This window comes from Balaenoptera musculus, chromosome 10 (genome assembly GCF_009873245.2).
Source record: "Balaenoptera musculus isolate JJ_BM4_2016_0621 chromosome 10, mBalMus1.pri.v3, whole genome shotgun sequence".
Taxonomy (NCBI): Eukaryota; Metazoa; Chordata; class Mammalia; order Artiodactyla; family Balaenopteridae; genus Balaenoptera; species Balaenoptera musculus.
The window spans coordinates 53,448,929-53,468,497 of NC_045794.1; the positions used below are offsets into that span (position 1 = coordinate 53,448,929).

Consider the following 19,569-nt stretch of genomic DNA (forward strand, 5'->3'; position numbering starts at 1 on the left):
CTTTTCTTTTTTGCTTAGAGAATTTCCTTTAACATTTGCTGTGAAGCTGGTTTGGTGGTGCTGAATTCTTTTAGCTTTCACTTGTCTGTAAAGCTTGATTTCTCCATCAAATGTAAATGAGAGTCTTCCTGGGTAGAGTATTCTTGGTTGTCAGTTTTTCCCTTTCATCACTTTAAATATATTGTGTCACTCCCTTCTGGCCTGCAGAGTTTCTGCTGAAAAATCAGCTGATAGGCTTATGGGAGTTCCCTTGTATGTTATTTGTTGCTTTTCCCTTGCTGCTTTTAGTATTCTCTCTTTAATTTTTGTCATTTTGATTATAGTGTGTCTTGGTGTGTTCCTCTTTGGGTTAATCCTCCATGGGACTCTGTGCTTCCTGGACTTGGGTGACTGTTTCCTTTCCCAGGTTAGGGAGGTTTTCAGCTATTATCTCTTCAAATATTTTCTTGGGCCCTTTCTCTCTTTTCTCCTTCTGGCAACCCTGTAATGCAAATATTAATGTGCTTCATGTTATCCCAGAGGTGTCTTAAACTGTCTTCATTTCTTTTCATTCTTTTTTCTGTTCAGCAGCAGTGATTTCTACTATGCTGTCTTCCAGTCACTGATCCACTCTTCTGTATCATGTAGTCTATTATTGATTCCTTCTACTGTATTTTTCATTTCAGTTATTGTACTCTTCATCTCTGTTTTGTTGTTCTTTATATTTTCTCATTCTTTGTTAAAAAATTCTAACTTCTTGCTCTGCGCATCCATTCTCCTCCTGAGTTCTTTGATCATCTCTATGGTCATTACTCTGAACTGTTTCTTGGGTAGATTGCCTATTCACTTCACTTAACTCTGCTTCTGGAGTTTTATCTTGTTTCTTGGTCTGGAACATAGTCCTCTGCCACCTCATTTTGTCTATTGCTATTTATATTTTTATGTACGTGGTAAGTTAGTTATGTTTCTCATCCTTGGAGAAGTGGCCCTCTGTAGATGTCCTATGCGTCCCAGCAGTGCACTCCACCCGTCACCCAAGCTGTATGCTCTAGGGGTTCCCCCTAAGAGGGTTGCATGGATCTTTCTGTTTTGGCTGGCTATGTGGGTGGTATGGTAGGCTTGGTTGGTGCCTAGTCTGGTTGTTTGCACAGCCCTGCCTTGCGTGGATGCTGCTGGCTGCTCTTTAGAGGGGCTTGGTCATGAGGTGGCTGGTTGCGGAACCCTAGTGGGCCCTGAGGCTAGTGCTGGCACACTGGTGGGCAGAATCAGGGTCCCAAAGACTCTGGGGCTGTTGCCCGCCCACTGAGAGGTGAAGCCAGATCCTGGGAGTAGTACCAGACTACTAGCAGTTAGAGGTGTTTCCTGGAGTTTGACTGCAGGGCCCAGGGATCTCAGAGCTCATTTCAGATTGCTGGTGTTGTCAGGGGCCATTCCTGACAGTTGGTCATGGGTCCAGAGTGTCTGGAAGGTTGTATTAGCCTGCTAGTGGGCAGGGCAGGGGGCCAACTAGTCCAGGGGTGGGGTCTGGCCTGTGTTGCAGGATCATAGCTTTCTTCTTTCTGGAGTCTGCCCCCTGGTGGGTGAGGCTGGTCTAGAGGCTTGTGCGGGCTTCCTGGTGGGAGGGGCTGGTGCCTGCCCACTGGTGTGTGGAGCTGGATATTGGCCCTCAGGTGGGCAGGGCCATGTCTAGGGGCATGTCTAGAGGCGGCTGTGGGCTCAGGAAGTCTTTAGGCAGCCTGTCTGCTGATGGGTGGGGATGTGTCCCCACCCAGTTAGTTGTCTGGCTTGTGGCATCCCAGCATTGGAGCCTTCAGGCTGTTGGATGGGGCCAGGTCTTGGTGCTAATGATCCAACATGTCAGCCACCTGGAATGTTCACGCAATTGAATGTTCCTCAATGTCTGACACCAGTGTCTGTGTCCCCCTGGGTGAGCTGCTGCCATCCCCCTGCCTCTCCAGGACAGTCTACAAGACCAGCAGGCAGGTTTGGCCCAGGCTCCTATCAAATTACTGATTTTGCCCTGGGTCCTGGTGCATGTGAGATTTTGTGTGTGCCCTTTGAAAAGTGAAGTCTCTATTTCCCCCAGTCCTGTGGGGCTCCTGCAGTGAAGGCCTGTTGGCCTTCAAAGCCAAATGCTCTGAGGGCTTGTCTTCCCAGTGCCGGACCCCCAGGCTGGGGAGCCTGATGTGGGGCTCAGAACTGTCACTCCTGTGGGAGAACCTCTGCAATCTAATTATTCTCCAGTTTGTGGGTCACCCACCTGTGGGGTATGGGATTTGATTATATTTCAAGTCCTCCCCTCCTATCTGTCTTGTTGTGGTTCCTTCTTTATATCTTTAGTTGTAGAAGATCTTTTCTGGTAGGTTCCAGTCTTCTTCACAGATGGTTGTTCTGCAGATAGTTGTTACTTTGGTGTGCTCATGAGAGGAGGTGAGCTCAGGGTCTTTTACTCTGCCGTCTTCCACACCTACTCTGTACTTTTATTGAATTTATTCCTAAGTATTTTATTGTTGCTCCTATGAGAATATAATTGTTTTCTTTTTCTTTTTTTTTAATTGGAGTACAATTGCTTTACAATGTTGTGTTAGTTTCTGCTGTACAATGAAGTGAATCAGCTATATGTATACCTACATCCCCTCCCTCTTGGACCTCCCTCCCACCCCGCCCCCATCCCACCCAACTAGGTCATCACAGAGCACTGAGCTGAGCTTCCTGTGCTTTATAGAATATAATTGTTTTCTTTATTTTTGGTTTGTTCATTGCTACAGTATAGAGATTCAGTTGATTTTTGTATATTGATCTTGTATCTTGTAACCTTGCTAAACTCATATTAGTTTTAATAGGTTTTTTAGTGGATTCCTTAAGGTTTTTGTATACACAAGATTGTATCATCTGCAAGTAGAGTTTTACTTCTTCCTTTCCAATCTAGTTGCCTTTTATTTCATTTCCTTGTCATACTGTTAAATAGAAGTGGCAAGAATGGACATCCTGCCTTGTTCCTGTGAATTTACAAAGCCTGCTAGGCAATCTGCAAAAATGAAAACGTTGGGACTATAAGGTAATAGTTTTTTACTTTTTTAAGATAGCATGATTAAAATTTATATTTTAATAGTTTTTGAAAATGTATTTTACAGAATACATATAATGTTCTCAGGGTAGATGTGATCCTTGAGTTAAGATCAAGCTTTGTCACCTAAAGTAAACGTACCATTAGTCTTGGAGGTGTTCCTCTTTGCAGGCTGTTTTAGCATGTTCACATGTATCACACCTGTTCTCATGAAAGTACTGGAATGTAGATATGACCTTCAGTATTATAGGTGGGGAAACTGACTCACAGTAATTAAATTTTATGCCACCACTGAGTACCAGAGCTGGACTTCAAGTCCAGATCGAATTTCAAAACCTAAGCTCTTCCTGCTCTTCCATGTTGCTTTTCAAGTTTATGGCAAAATCTTCCCCCTGTAGAGAATTATGTAACTATAAGTATTGTGCAGGGCTCAGTCTAGAACACTAAAATATATTCAAAGCACCAAAAAAAAAAAAAAAAAACCCAAAAAACATGTTTTTCTTTTGGCTTTTTAAAATCACTGTTTATTCCATTTGGTAGAGGGTTTTTTTTCCCCATACAAATATTTGCAACAATTTTTAATTCCCCAAAACCATACATAGACGATAAATACCATGCTATTAAAGTATTAAATTTGTACAAAAATACTTTACAGTTTAATACTTGTTTGTTACAAACAAAAATACATATTTAAGTGACTCCTCATGATCTTTTTTTTTTTTTCCTTAACATGATTCTGCTTTATACTTTCTTGCCCTGGCAGTTCTGAACTATGATTGAAATAATAATATATTTCTTTGCACAAAAAAGAAAGCAAGGTGAACTTTTTCCTTAAACAAAGGACACAGTGTTCAAATGCTTTACCTAAGCAGTTGTTTGGATTATTGACCAAAATAAAAATGTTTGTTTAGAAAATAACTGTTTCAGTATGGAGATTCTACAATTAATATACAGATCTATTTTTTTTTATATTCACCAAATAACAGTTATTAGTGTAACAACTATTCAAAATATCTGAACAAAACAAATGAAAACAGTTGCTGACAAACATTAAAAGCAACTGTCACAATTTATTGCTTTGAGGGATGGTAATAATTGGCAATGCATTTTGTGAAAAATGTATTTACAATTTCAGTAAGTGGCATGGCTCAGGACAAAAGACAGTCCAGTGTCATTTTTAAGTACATGTGCTGTACACCCCTCAATATAATCAGTTTTCAAAACATGTCAAGCAGTATGAGTTTGATTTGCCTATCAAGATAAACCTCATTTTAATAGACTCTTCATTCTCAAATTCTTAGTCTTGAATTTTAAAAATAAGATAACTAATTCTCAGTGTTGCTAAACAAACACCCTAATTCATTATCAGAGATTTTTCAGCTATTAAAAATGTGTCCTTAAAAAAAAAAAAAACAGGTCACAAGACATATCCTGCTTGATAATTTGTTGCATAGGGAATCGCATACATCTTAGTTAAAATCATTCCTATACTTGGGCAAAACATTTACCACCACCTATTATGGTCGCCTACGTGCATCATTGCTGAAACGTTGTAAGATGATTTTATACCTGTACCCCTCCCATAGCAGCAGTCCCAGCAGTTCACCAAACTAGTTCTCCTAGTAGAGCCAGCTTTATGAAAAGCCTTGTTGGTTAAATTCTTACATGAATGACTTTGTAGTAAGAAACTGATTTCAAAGTGAATGAAGGAAATTATCATAGAGAACATTTTCAAACAGATATTTCTCTTTTTAAAAAGGAATAGGAAGATGGACTTGTAAAAAATTTCCTCTGATGTTAACTGTAGAGAGGGGTGGCCTAGCTGTTTTTCTTTTTCTCTACCCTTGGTCTTGGCAGGGGATTGCCTGTTATATACCATAGTGATCAACAACAAAGAAACCTCTTCAACTTGAAAGGGGAAGTGAACATGAGCCATGAGATTGAAAAGACCCCTGTGCTTGCAGTTAATGCCACATGATTATCTGTGCTTCAAATATCACAGAAATCTTTCTTAAAGGGATTTTTTTTTTAGCACCATGTAGATATTGTCTTTTGTCCTGCTTTATAAAAAGCATCGCTATAATGTATTAGTGGGTTCTCGTATCTCCAAATTACCACCGTGGCTCGACTGCTGGAAAAAAGCACTGTTCTGTTCACTCCATTCTCCTCCTGGTAGAGTCTGTTCTATGGACTTCTGTGAAGCCAGGGGGTTTCTACTAATAACCAGGTCCAGCTTATTACCAGATTCTGCTATGAGGGGCACAACAAGGCAGCAGTCAAAGTCTCTCGTTCGGACATGATTAATCTGAAAGGTCAAGAAGCACCGTTTTGAATTATTGTTATAGACATAAGATGATTCCCAAAACCCAGAGTAACATTTCAGACACAACAGGTTGATTATAGACTCTTGAAAGTGCTTAAATGAGCACTCTGTACAGAGAGGTCTATCCTGGCCCTGACCACACTATAACATGGGCATTGGCTTACTTACTCTCTGCTACTAAATTGTAAGGCCCTTGAGAGCAGAGAACAGGGACGCATCCCAATGTCCCCATGCTGAGCAGATCACCTTATTCATGGCAGGTGCTCCAAGTGCCAAATATTATCCCTAATTTACAGATGAGGAAAGTAAGGCACATAGTGGTTAAGAGATTTGCCTGAGATCAGAAGTTGGTAAGTGGTCCAGCTAGGATGTTGGTGAGTGGTCCAGCGAGGATGTGATCTCAGGCAGTCTGGCTGATTCCAAAGCTCGTGCTCTTGACCATGATATTGAACTACCTCTCTCGGTCATGAGCCCACCCCCTCCTCAGCTTACACATGCATTCATCTTCTTTCATGTTTCCTTATTCTTTTTTTTTTTTAACATCTTTATTGGAGTATAATTGCTTTACATTGTTGTTAGTTTCTGCTGTGTAACAAAGTGAATCAGCTATGTGTATACTTATATCTCCATATACCCTCCCTCTTGTGTCTCCCTCCCACCCTCCCTATCCCACCCCTCTAGGTGGTCACAAAGCACCGAGCTGATCTCCCTGTGCTATGCAGCTGCTTCCCACTAGCTATCTATTTTACATTTGGTAGTGTACATATGTCCATGCCACTCTCTCACTTCATCCCGGCTTACCCTTCCCCCTCCCTGTGTCCTTAAGTCCATTCTCTACGTCTGCATCTTATTCCTGTCTGCCCCTAGGTTCTTCAGAACCATTTCTTTTTTTTAGATTCCATATATGTGTGTTAGCCTACGGTATTTGTTTCTCTCTTTCTTCACTCTGTATGAGATTATGTTTCCTTATTCTTTCCCCCTAAAAGTTTAAAGAATCATCTACATGCTGCTTCCATTCCTTGACTTTTCACTCTCTCCCCAATCTTCTCAGTCTGGGACCTGACCCTTATATTGTATAAATGACCCCAATTGTCCAACACAGGAATGGTGTCTTGAGTTCTCATCCCCTCTGGCCTTTACCTACTCATCCTTAAAACTCCTTCCTTGGCTCTTATGACACCACTTTGTTTCGACCTTTTTACCATTTTAACTGCTCACTTTCAGACCTTTCCTGCCTTTCCTTCTTCCTGTCCTTTAAATTTTGTTTTTCTTAGAATTCTATCTTTAGTTCTCTTCTCTTCCTTACTAGAAATCCACCATAGGCAACTTTATCCAAATCCATGCCTTCAGTATCCCAAATCTTTACTTTTGGCTGTAACATCTCTCCTGAGCAACAAATGCAAGCTGCCAGCTGCCTCACAGACTGCTCTGCCAGGATGCACTGAAGGCACTAAAGACTCAGGTCCGGTACACGTGTCTTACCCTTACCTACCTGGTCTCCTTACCTGTGATCCTCCCCTTCTTCACCCTACACCAATCCACCTATGAGATAACTGTATTGTCTTTCTATAAAATATGTCATTATTCTGCTTAGAAAATTAATATACCTCCAGAATAAACTCCAAGAGCTTTATCTTGGCTTTCAAGGCCCTTTACAATCTGAGTCCAGTCTACTTTTATAGCCTCATCTCCCATAAAAGTAGGTATAGCTCTAATTTATAGATTAGGAAGACAGGTCAAATAACTTGTCCATAGTTATTTATTCAGCAAATGCTAGAGTATCTATGGGAAATAAACGTGTTCCTTACTCTTAGGACAAGAGTAATTGTTATATTGCCATGGTAAAAAGATCACCAGAATTGGTTTTAAAACTGTCTAATGAATCAATGACAACTTGCTCAGTGAACACGTGTCTGAAAGCCAACCAATCAGTGCAGCCTCACACTTTGAAAGGCAGCTGTTTAGGGACAGACTCATTCCATTTGAACATACTTTCAAGACTGATGGCAACCCTCTTCTCTTCCTGCAAAATGCTCTTTCTAAAAACTGTACGTAAGATCAGGAATTTGCTTTGCTCAGTGAAACTATACCTGACCACCATAGTACTCCTAGTACTTAATAGTAAACAAGGTTCAGCTTTTGGGTTTTAGACATTGTGTGAGATACTGATATCAATCACTGTATAATGGGAAATGGGAGAATAAGGTACTAGCCCTGTTCTCAAGAAGTTTAGAATCTGCTGGGGAACATATACAGGGAAACAGGCTGTTTCAGTAACTGGTAAATTCTACCAAAGGAAAAAGTGTCTCTCCTCTATAGGAGGGGCCTCTAATCTAGTCTTGAGGCAAAGGAGGATGGGTGGACACTGACCAAATAAGACTTCCAAATTAATTTCCAAATAAAATTCCATCTGAGGTCTTACCTGTAAGAGCCTGTCGTAGGGCTTTAAGCCACCAAGATCTCCTGGCCCAGCTGGGCGAATATTTTTGACATATACTCCTTTCTCCAGCAAGCCGTCTGCTACACTGAACCCGAAGTCCTCCATGTCAGAGCCCTTGTACAAGGTCACCTGGAAAATGAGAAAATGTGAAGGGGATATTTAGGTAGGTTGAGGACTTTTGCTTGTGAAGTTTCTTGACGAACCATATTTTCAAACTAATTTCAATATAATAGATGTGTAATAGATTAGGCAGCTCCCCCCAATCTTGAAGCTTTTTCCATTCTCTAGGAACATCCTTGGAATTTGCCAAGTCCCACCCAGAACTGGAAAAGGAGGAGAAATGCTGGAGAGTTCTGGTCTCTCTTTTTTTTTTACTCGCAGTCATCAGGTGTATATAGGTGAGAATTTCCCAGGGGCATGTTCACTTCTCCTGGAGCAACCCCTAGGTGTTGGGAGAAGCCAGGGTTAGCCCTTTGCAGCTGGATATCAGGACTAAGCCAAAGGCCTTTCTTTCCTGTTCACTGTGCCTGGTGCTGTGCTGGGTTCAGTGCTCAGCATATCCTGTGCCTTTGAGCAAGAGCCAGGAAGTCCACCATTTTATTTTCTCTAGTATCCCAGTCAGTGCTTCAGTACTTTAGGCAAAAAATGTCTTAAAAGGGAGAGCGGCCAAGATGGCAGAGTAGAAAGGTCCTGAGCTCACCTCCTCTTATGAGCACACCAAAATCACACCTACCTGCAGAACAACCATAGATGAAAAAGACTGGAACCTACCAGGAAACATCTTCTACAACGAAAGGCAAAGAAGGAACCACAAGATGGAACCACCAGTAGACTCGTGATGTAATCAAATCCCATACCCCCCGGGTGGGCGACCCACAAACTGGAGAATAATTATACTGCAGAGGTTCTCCTCCAGGAGTGAGAGTTCTGAGCCCCACAGCCAGGCTCCCCAGCCCAGGGCTCCTGCACCAGGGAAATGAGCCCCCATAGCATTGGCTTTGAAGGCCAGTGGAGCTTAAGTGCAGAAGCCCCATGGGACTGGGGGAAACAGAGACTTCGCTCTTAAAGGGCACACACAAAATCTCACGCACACCAGGACCCAGGGCAAAAGAAGCAATTTGATAGGAGCCTGGGCCAGACCTGCCTGCTGGTCTTGGAAAGTCTCCTGGAGAGGTGGGAGGTGGCTGTGGCTCACCCTGGGGACACAGACACTGGTGGCAGACATATTGGGGAACATTCAGCCACAGGAACACTCCTGGTGGCTGACATATTGGGTCATTAGCACCAAGACCTGGCTCCACCCTACAGCCTGTAGGCTCCAGTGCCTCGAAGCCTCAGGCCACACAACTAACTGGGCAGGGACACAGCCCCACCCATCAGCAGACAGGCTGCCTAACGACTTCCTGAGCCCACAGCCGCCTCTGGACTCGCACCAAGACAGGGCCCTGCCCGCCAGAGGGCCAAGACCCAGCTCCACCCACCAGTGGGTAGGCTTGAGCCCTTCTCTCCAGGAAGCCTGCACTAGCCTCGTCACCCACCAGGGGACAGACACCAGAAGCAAGAAAACTACAATCCCACAATGCAGGCTGGACCCTACCCCAGGGCCAGCTGAGGCCTGGCCCTCCCCACTAGCAGGCCAATGCAAACTTCTGGACACCACAGACCCCATACCCAACTGTATTAGGAAACGACCCCCCCGCCCCACACCAACCAATGATCTGAAACGAGCTCTGGGATCCCTGGGCCATGCAACCAGACTCCAGGAACCAGCTCTGCCTGCCAGTAGTCCAGCACTAACCCCAGGATCTGGCTTCACTTGCCAGTGGGTGGGCAACAGCCCCAGAGTCTTTGGGACCCTGGCTCCGCCCACCAGTAAGCCAGCACTACCCCCCGAGGCCTCCTAGGGTTGCACAACCTTGTCACCTTGCCTGGTGACAAGGCCCCACTAAACAGTACCAGCAGCATCTGCACAAGGCAGGGTCTAGCAACCAACCAAGCCTACCAGACTGCCCACACAGCCTACCACAAAGAAGGACCCATGCAGCCCTCTTAGGGGGAACCCCTAGAGCATATAACTTGGGTGATGAAAGGGGAGTGCACTGCTGGGATGCATAGGATACCTCCTACAAAGGGCCACTTCTCCAAGGTTGAGAAATGTAATTAACCTACCACAGACACAAAAACACAAACAGTAACTTAGACAAAATAAGGTGGCAGAGGACTATGTTCCAGACCAAGGAACAAGATAAAACTCCAGAAGAACTAAATGAAATGGAGATAGGCGATCTACCCAAGAAAGAGTTCAGAGTAATAATCATAAAGATGATCAAAGAACTCAGGAGAAGAATAGATGCACAGAGTGAGAAGTTAAAAGTTTTAAAGAATTAGAAAATATAAAGAACGACCAAACAGAGGTTAAGTATACAATAACTAAAATGAAAAATGCACTAGAAGGAATTAATAATAGACTAAATGATTCAGAAGAACAGATCAGTGAGCTGGAAGACAAGAGTAGTAGAAATCAGTGCTGCTGAATAGAAAAAAGATAAAGAAATGGGGACAGTTTAAGACACCTCTGGGACAATGTCAAGCATATTAATATTTGCATTATAGGGGGTCCCAGAAGGAGAGGAGAGAGAGAAAGGGCCCAAGAAAATATCTGAAGAGATAATAGCTGAAAACTTCTCTAACCTGGCAAAGGAAACAGGTACCCAAGTCTACGAAGCACAGAGAGTCCCACACAGGATTAATCCAAAGAGGAACAATACCAAGACATACTGTAATCAAAATGACAAAAATTAAAGAGAGAATACTAAAAGCAGCAAGGGTAAAGCAACAAATAACATACAAGGGAACTCCCACAAGCCTATCAGCTGATTTTTCAGCAGAAACTGAAGGACAGAAGGGAGTGGCACAATATATTTAAAGTGATGAAAGGGAAAAAACCTACAACCAAGAATACTTTATGCATAAAAGCTCTCATTTAGATTTGATGGAGAAATCAAAAGCTTTACAGACAAGCAAAAGCTAAAAGAATTCAGTACCACCAAACCAGCTTTAAAACAAATGTTAAAGGAACTTCTCTAGGCAAAAAAAAAAAAAAAAAAAAAAAGGGTCACAACTAGAAACAAAATTACGGGAGGAAATAGCTCACCAGTAAAGGCAAACATACAGCAAAGGTAGGAAATCATCCACACACAAAGTCAGTAGAGAGGTTAAAAGACAAAAGTAGTACTGTCACCTGTATGCACAATAAGCAGTTAAGGGATACATAAAACAATTTGATGTAAAATATGATATCAAAAGCAGAAATCATGAGGGGAGGAGAATACAAGTGCAGGGTATTTAAAATGCTTTTGAAATTAAGGGATAAGCAATGTAAAACAATCAGGTATGTATATAGACTGCTATACAGAAACTTCATGGTAACCACAAACCAAAAATCTATAATAGATATACACACAAAAAAGAAAAAGGAATCCAAAATAACACTAACAATAGTCATCAAATCATAAGAGAAGAGAAAAGGATGGGGGGGAAGACCTATGAAAACAAATCCAAAACAATTAACAAAATGACAATTAGAACATACATATTGATAATTAACTTAAATGTAAATGGACTAAATCCTCCAACCAGAAGAAGCAGACTGCCTGAAATGGATAGAAAAAAACTAGACCTGTATATGTGCTGCCTACAAGAGACTCACTTTAGATCTAAAGACACGTACAGACTGGAAGTGAGAGGATGGAAAAAGGCATTCCATGCAAACAAAAAATCAAAAGAAAGCTGGAGTAGCATACTTAGATAAAATAAACTTTAAAGACTGTTACAAGAGACAAAGAAGGACACTACCTAATGATCAAGGAATAAATCCAAGAATAAGATATAACAATTGTAAATATATATGCACACAACATAGGAGCACCTCAATGTATGAGGGAAATATTAACAGACATAAAAGGAGAAATCGACAGTAACACAATAATAGTAGGAGACTTTAACACCCCACTTTCATCAATGGACAGATCATCCAGACAGAAAATCAGTAAGGAAACACAGGCCTTAAATAACACATTAGACCACATGGACTTAATTGATACATATACAGCGTTCCATCCGAAAGCAGCAAAATACACATTCTTTTCAAGTGTGCATGGAATATTCTCCAGGATAGATCACATGCTAGGCCACAAAATGAGTCTCCGTAAATTTAAGAAAACTGAAATCACATCAAGCATCTTTTCCAACCACAATGCTATGAGACTAGAAATCACCTACAAGAAAAAAAAATTGCAAAAAATACAAACACATGGAGGCTAAACAATATGCTACTAAACAAATGGATCACTGAAAGAGGAAATCAAAATATACCTAGAGACAAATGAAAATGAAAACATGATGATCCAAAACCTATGGGTTACAGCAAAAGCTTATAGTGATAAAAGCTTACCTCAGGAAACAAGAAAAATCTCAAATAAACAACCTAACCTTACACTTAAAGCAATTACAAAAAGAAGAACAAACAAAATCTGAAGTTAGTAGAAGGAAAGAAAGCATAAAGAGCAGAACAGAAATAAATGAAAAAGACTAAAAAAAAATAGAAAAGATCTATGAAACTAAAAACTGGTTCTTTGAAAAAATAAACAAAATTGATAAGCCTTTTGCCAGACTCATCAAGAAAGAAAGGGAGGGACTTCCCTGGTGGCACAGCGGTTAAGACTCTGCGCTCCCAACGCAGGGGGCCTGGGTTTGATCCCTAGTCTGGGAACTAGAGCCCACATGCATGCCACAACTAAGAGTTTGCATGCCACAACCAAGGAGCAGGTGAGCTCCAACTAAGGAACCCACCTGCTGCAACTAAGGAGCCCACCTGCCGCAATTAAGGAGCCAGCGAACCGCAACTAAGGAGCCCTTGAGCTGCAACTAAGGAACCCTCCTGCAGCAACTAAGGAGCCCACCTGCTGCAACTAGGGAGCCTGCCTGCCTCAACTAAGACCCGACACAACCAAATAAATATAAAATAAAAAAATAAATATTAAAAAAATACATAGCACCAAAAATAAAAATAAAGAAAGAAAGGGAGAAGGCTCAAATCAAAACAAGAATGAAAAAGAAGTTACAACTGACACCAAAGAAATACAAAGGATATTAAGAGATTACAATGAGAAATTATACAGCAATAAAATGGACAACCTAGAAGCAATGGACAAATTCTTAGAAAGGTACAATCTCCCAAAACTGAACCAGGAAGAAATAGCAAATATGAACAGACCAATTACCAGTACTGAAATTGAATCAGTAATTTAAAAACTCCCAAAACAAACAAAAGTCCAAGACCAGATGGTTTCATTGGTGAATTCTACCAAACATTTACAGAATAGTTAACACTTATCCTTCTGAAACTATTCCAAAAAATTGCAGAGGAAAGAACACTTCAAAACACATTCCATGAGGTCACCATCACCCTGATATCAAAAGATATCACAAAAAACAAAATTACAGGCCAATATCACTGATGAACATAGATGCAAAAATCCTCAACAAAATACTAGCAAACCGATTCCAAATACTAGCAATGGCTTAGAAGGATCATACACCATGGTCAAGTGGAATTTATCCCAGGAGTGCAAGGATTTTTCAATATCTGCAAATCAGTGTTAACAAGTTGAAGAATAAAAAGCATATGATCATCTCAATAGGTACAGAAAACACTTTTGATAAAGTTCAACACCCATTTATGATAAAAACTCTCCAGAAACTGGGCATAGAGGGAGCCTACCTCAACATAATGAAGGCCATATATGACAAACCCATAGCTAACATCATATTCAATGGTGAAAAGCTGAAAGCATTCCCTCTAAGATTAGGAACAAGGCAAGGATGCCCACTCTCACCACTTTTATTCAACATAGTTTTGGAAGTGCTAGCCACAGCAATCAGAGAAGAAAAACACAGGAGTCCAAATTAGAAAGGAAAAAGTAGAACTGTCACTGTTTGCAAATGACATGATAATATAGAGAGAAAATCCTAAAGATGCCAGTAGAAAACTACTAGAGCTCATCAATGAATTTGGTAAAGTTGCAGGATTCAAAATTAACATACAGAAATCTGTTGTATTTCTATACACTAACAATGAACTATCAGAAAGAGATATTAAGGAAAAAATCCCATTTACTACTTCACCAAAAAGAATTAAATACATAGCAATAAACCTACTTAAGGAGGCAAAAGACCTGTACTCTGAAAACTATAAGACACTCATCAAAGAAATTGAAGATGACACAAGGAGATGAAAAGATATACCATGTTCTTGGATTGGAAGAATCAATATTATTAAAATGATCATACTACACAAGGCAATCTACAGATTCAATGCAATCCCTATCAAACTACCAATGGCATTTTTCACAGAACTAGAATAAAAAATGTTTAAATTTGTATGGAGGGAATTCCCTGGTGGTCCAGTGGTTAGGACTCAGTGCTTTCACTGCTGTAGCCTGGGTTCAATCCCTGATTGGGGAACTAAGGTCCCGCAAGCTGCGCAGTGTGGCCAAAATAAATAAATAAATAAATAAAAAGAAAAGAAAATTTGTATGGAAACACAAAAGACCCCGAATAGCCAAAACAAGCTTGAGAAAGAAGAATGGGTATAACGGAATCACTCTGACTCCAGACTATTCTACAAAGCTACAGTATAGAAACAGTATGGTACTGGCACTAAGACAGGCACATAGATCAATGGAACAGAATAGAAAGCCCAGGAATAAACCCACACAATTATGGTTAATTGATCTATGATAACAGGCAAGAATATACAATGGAGAAAAGACAGTCTGTTCAATAAGTGGTGCTGGGAAAAGAATGAAATTAGAACATTTTCTAACACCATATACAAAAATAAACTCAAAATGGATGAAAGGCCTACATGTAAGACTGGATACTATAAAACTCCTAGAGGAAAACATAGGCAGAACACTCTTTGAGATAAGTCACAGCAATATTTGTTTGGATGTGTCTCCTAGAGTAATAGAAACCAAAGCAAAAATAAACAAAGAGGACCTAATTAAACCTAAAAGCTTTTGCATAGCAAAGGAAACCATAAACAAAATGAAAAGACAACCTACGGAATGGGGGAAAATATTTGCAAATGATGCAACTGACAAGGGATTAATTTCCAAAATATTCAAACAGCTCATAGAGCTCGATATCAAAAAGACAAATAACCCAATCAAAAAACAGGCAGAAAACCTAAATAGACATTTCTCCAAAAACATACAGATGGTCTACAGGAACATGAAAAGATGCTCAATATTGCTAATTATTAGAGAAATGCAAATCAAAGCTACAATGAGGTATCACCTCACACTGGTCAGGATGGCCATCATCAAAAAGTCTACAAATATCAAATGCTGGAGAGGGTGTGGAGAAAAGAGAACACTTCTACACTGTTGGCAGGAATGTAAGTTGCTGCAGCCACTATGGAAAACAATATGGATGTTCCTTAGAAAACTAAAAATAGATTTACCACATGATCCAGCAATCCCACGTCTGGGCATATATCCAGACAAACCTATAATTCAAAAAGACATTGGGTTGGCCAAAAGTTTATTTGGTTAATGAATACGTTCAATAAAGTTCTTGGTGAAAATGTAAAATGTGTCTTTTATTTATTACTTAAAACCAAAAGAACTTTTTGGCCAACCCAATACGTGCACTCCAATGTTCATAGCAGCACTATTTACAATAGCTAAGACACGGAAACAACCTAAATGTCCATCAACACATGAATGGATAAAGAAGATGCGGTATATATACAGTGGAATATTACTCAGCCATTAAAAAGAAAGAAAAATGCCATTTGCAGCAACATGGATGGACCTAGAGATGGTCATAGTAAGTGAAGTAAACCAGACAGAGAAAGATAAATACCATATGATATCACTTATATGTAGAATCTAAAAAACTGATACAAATGAACTTATTTACAAATAGAAATAGACTCATAGACATAGAAAACAAACTTATAGTTACAAAAGGGAAAGGCGGGGGGTGTGGGATAAATTGGAAATTTGGGATTATCAGATACACACCACTATAATATAAAATAGATCAACAACAAGGACCTACTGTATAGCACAGGGAACTATATTCAATATCTTATAATAACCTATAATGGAAAAGAATCTGAAAATGAATATATATATGTATGTGTGTGTGTATATATACATATAACTGAATCGCTTTGCTGTACACCTGAAACATTGTAAATGAACTATAGTTCAATTTTTTGAAAAGTCTTAAAAGACCTGAAAGTGCTCCTGTAAGGAACACCCTCCTCTGGGGCCTGCCTTCAGTAGCTCCCTCAGTCCTTGTCCTGGGTTTGGTTTAGCAATTCCAGGCATTCCTGGAAATGCCAGGATTTGCAAATCCACCCTTCTCAGCTGCGGGCCTCAGCTTGTTCTCTCTGCATTAAGGCAGTACCACCAGCTAAAGTTTTCCCCAACCCCCAGTCCTCCTTCTGACCACCTGCAAGAGTTAGTCTGAGGTTTACACGTTCATCAAATGTGTACTGAGTCCCTCCATGTGCTAAGCCTGGTTCCGGGTGCTGGGAAACAGCAGTGAATGAGAGAGAAGAGGCTGCTTTCTAGAGGCAAACACATTAATGTGTAATGTTCACTGAGACCACCCTGTGCTGGACACGCCAGACAACATACTCAGCACATCACACTCATTTAACATTTAATGTGACCGCTGTTTTTAGTAAGGTTTGCTGCATGCCCTCCACAAAAACTTATGCACACATCAAGCAATAGTTTGGGCTTAGTTTTTAACTCTATTTAAAAATGTACGTTTTGGGACTTCCCTTGTGGTCCAGTGGCTAGGACTCTGTGCTCCCAAAGCAGGGGGCCCAGATTTGATCCCTGGTCAGGGAACTAGAGCCCACATGCCGCAACTAAGAGTCTGCATGCCACAACTAAAGATTTCGCATGCCGCAACTAAAGATTCCCCATGCCGCAACTAAAAGATCCTGCATGCTGCAACTAAAAAGATCTCACATGCTGCAACGAAGATACCGCGTGCCGCAACTAAGACCCAACACAGCCAAATCAATTTTTTGAAAAAAATGTATGTCTTATTTAACACACATAATACCTAAATACATTCTTGTAGAAGAGTCAAAAAATTCAGAGCTATACAGGGCAAAATGTGAAGATTAATACTCTTATAGCGGGTTTATGTTTTTATACCAAGTTATTTTACTTCAGAGAGATATGGAATATTGAAGGAATACAAAAGTGGTCCTTTGTGGATTTTCATCTCACTGGACAGAGAGCTAAAATATCAAGCTGGCTGGGTCACTTCTAATCACCAGGCAGCCCTAGTGGTTACTGCCATATTAGAGGTTAGGAAATTCAATTTTATACACGTTAAGTAACTCGCCCAAGATCACAAAAGTATTGAATGGTGGGGCCGTGTCTGTCTGACTCCAGGCACTTAACCGTTATATTCTATTGCCGCTCAAGTGCCTTATTTCATAGATTCTAAGATGTACTTTTTTTTCATACTTTAAATTCTCTGAAATCAGGCTGTGTTTTATAGGCCATGGTAATCTTAGGACCTATGAAATAGGGTATATCAACATCTCACCCCTACCTGCCTCTTTCCAACAATACACTAGAAGGAAAGGGGCCAGAATTTTGTTACTTATTTACCTTAAGAGAAAAAAAAGCTGTGCCTTGCCAATTACAGGTTGTCCTGATCAGAAGCGTCAACATCACTCAGGAGTGTGTCAAAATGCAGAATCTCAGACCCTGCTCTGAACTGCCATCTGCCAATTTCTGTGCACAATGAAGTTTGCTCTGTGTGGTACTTCACACAGCAGAGGGGCTATTACATGTTCTGAAAAGGAAGAGAGGGAACTAACACTTAATGACACTCTTGGCAGGCTCATTCCATCACTGTGTGTATATGAATGCGCGTATGTGTGGGTGCACACGTGTGCATTGGACCCTATGATGTGCTAGGCACTGTTTGAAGGACTGAGTGAAAAAAAGATACAGCAATAAACACAGCACAGCCATCATGAGTATACAGTCCAGTGACCACATCTGACTTAATCCTCCTAACAATCCTGCAAGATGGGCAAGAATCACAGTTTTAAATGAGGTAGTGTATATGAAGTTTTAAAACCTGAAATGACCTGATATCTGTGGAAGGATCACTTTTGTGGCACTCATTTATACAAGCATAGAGTAGAAAGCCCTACTTTACTATAGAAGAGGTGTGTGTATTTTAGCAAAATCCAGCCCCCCGCATCTGACATGTACCTTGATGATGCATGGGGAGAAGTTAAACTGCATGAATGAGAGCACCCTCTCCCCTCAAAGCAAAACTCATCAGGAGGAAAGGAGACGTCTTTGCTGGTAACCTGGGCTCAGGTAAAAAGCCTGAGGGGAGTATGTGGGAGATGCCCTGCCAAGCTCCTCGAGGGGGGCAAAGATCTTTGTTTTTTTCACTGATAATATCCCAAACTCCTCAAATGGTACCTGCCACACAGTAGGGCAAGTATTTTGTCGAATAAATGAAACGACTGGTTCTGACATACCATGTGGTTGCGTTTGGAAGCTAGTCAGAACTGACCATCACGTGCTGTGTGAATGGAGTGGGATTTAGTTCTGAGGGTCAAGCCATGCCCCGCCTCCCGGCCCCAGGGCGGGCCATGCTGGAAATGAGCAAGGCAAAAAGCTGCAGGGTGGCGGGCGTGGATGGGGCCCGGCAGGACAAAGCTCCATAGTGACACCGTGTGGCCACGAGAGGTGAGAGCACCTCTGACGTTAGAGCCAGGCCTGCCCTGCCTTGAGCTGAGGAAGCCCCATTCTTGCACGGAGAGTAGGGTGGGATGGAGGGTCCTCCAGCTCAAGATGCTGGACTTCTTGCTAATAAGGCTGTGGGACTTGATTGAGTAGCTTAAAAAGCAAACCAGATGCTACTGTCTCCACCTAGTTGGTGGAGCAGATCATACAGACGGGGAAATGAAAGCTCAGAGAGGGTTAGAAACTTGCCCAAGGTAAACAGATAGTAAGCAACAGAGAAGTGGTTCAAACCCAAGTGGTTCTGACTGCAAAGCATGGATCTTTGCATGGCATACTACCTCTTTACCTAGCACGTCGTTGCTTAATAAATATTCATTGCAGAGAAGATATTTTAAGCCCCTCTAGAATTATGATTTTGCCTTAGGCCATAGGACAGGAGAGTTTTATGTGAGGTGGGAATGTTACTGAGATATAATTGACATTCAGCTCTGTAGAAGTTTAAGGTGTATCACATAATGACTTGACATACATATATTGTGAAATGATTACCACAATAAGTTTGGTTAGGAGAAAGTTGTTTTTTTTCTTGGCCATGCAACAAGGCATGTGGGGTCTTAGTTCCCCTACCAGGGGAACCTGTGCCCCCTGCAGTGGAAGTGTGGAGTCCTAACCACTAGACCGCCAGGTAAATCCTGAGAATTTTATTTTTTAACGAAAGATTTCAAACATATTCGAGAGCAGAGAGGCTAGGACAATGAATCCTCATATACTCATCACTCAGATCCAACAAGCATCAAGAGTTCACTTACTTCATCCCTCCGTCTTTTATCTTCTTTGGGGGAGTATTTTAAAGCAAATGCCAGTCCTCATGTCATTTCACCCTTACATAACTCAGTATGAATCTCTAAAAAATATAATCACTTTTTTACACAACCTCAGTGCC

The 19,569-nt window shown here is 41.1% G+C and overlaps 1 protein-coding gene across 3 annotated transcripts in view; it reads right to left on the minus strand.

Annotated features, from left to right (window-relative positions):
- Positions 1 to 2,790: 2,790 nt before the first annotated feature.
- Positions 2,791 to 19,569, minus strand: part of GRIP1 (glutamate receptor interacting protein 1) — a 720,504-nt gene continuing 703,725 nt past the window's right edge. For all 3 annotated transcript variants that reach the window (XM_036867337.1, XM_036867336.1, XM_036867335.1), the window contains 2 exons: positions 7,792 to 7,938; positions 2,791 to 5,351 (listed from right to left, as the gene is read on the minus strand). In XM_036867337.1, coding sequence (XP_036723232.1) covers positions 5,124 to 5,351; positions 7,792 to 7,938 — 375 coding nt within the window. In that variant the 3' untranslated portion in view covers positions 2,791 to 5,123. The remainder of the gene's footprint in view (positions 5,352 to 7,791; positions 7,939 to 19,569) is intronic.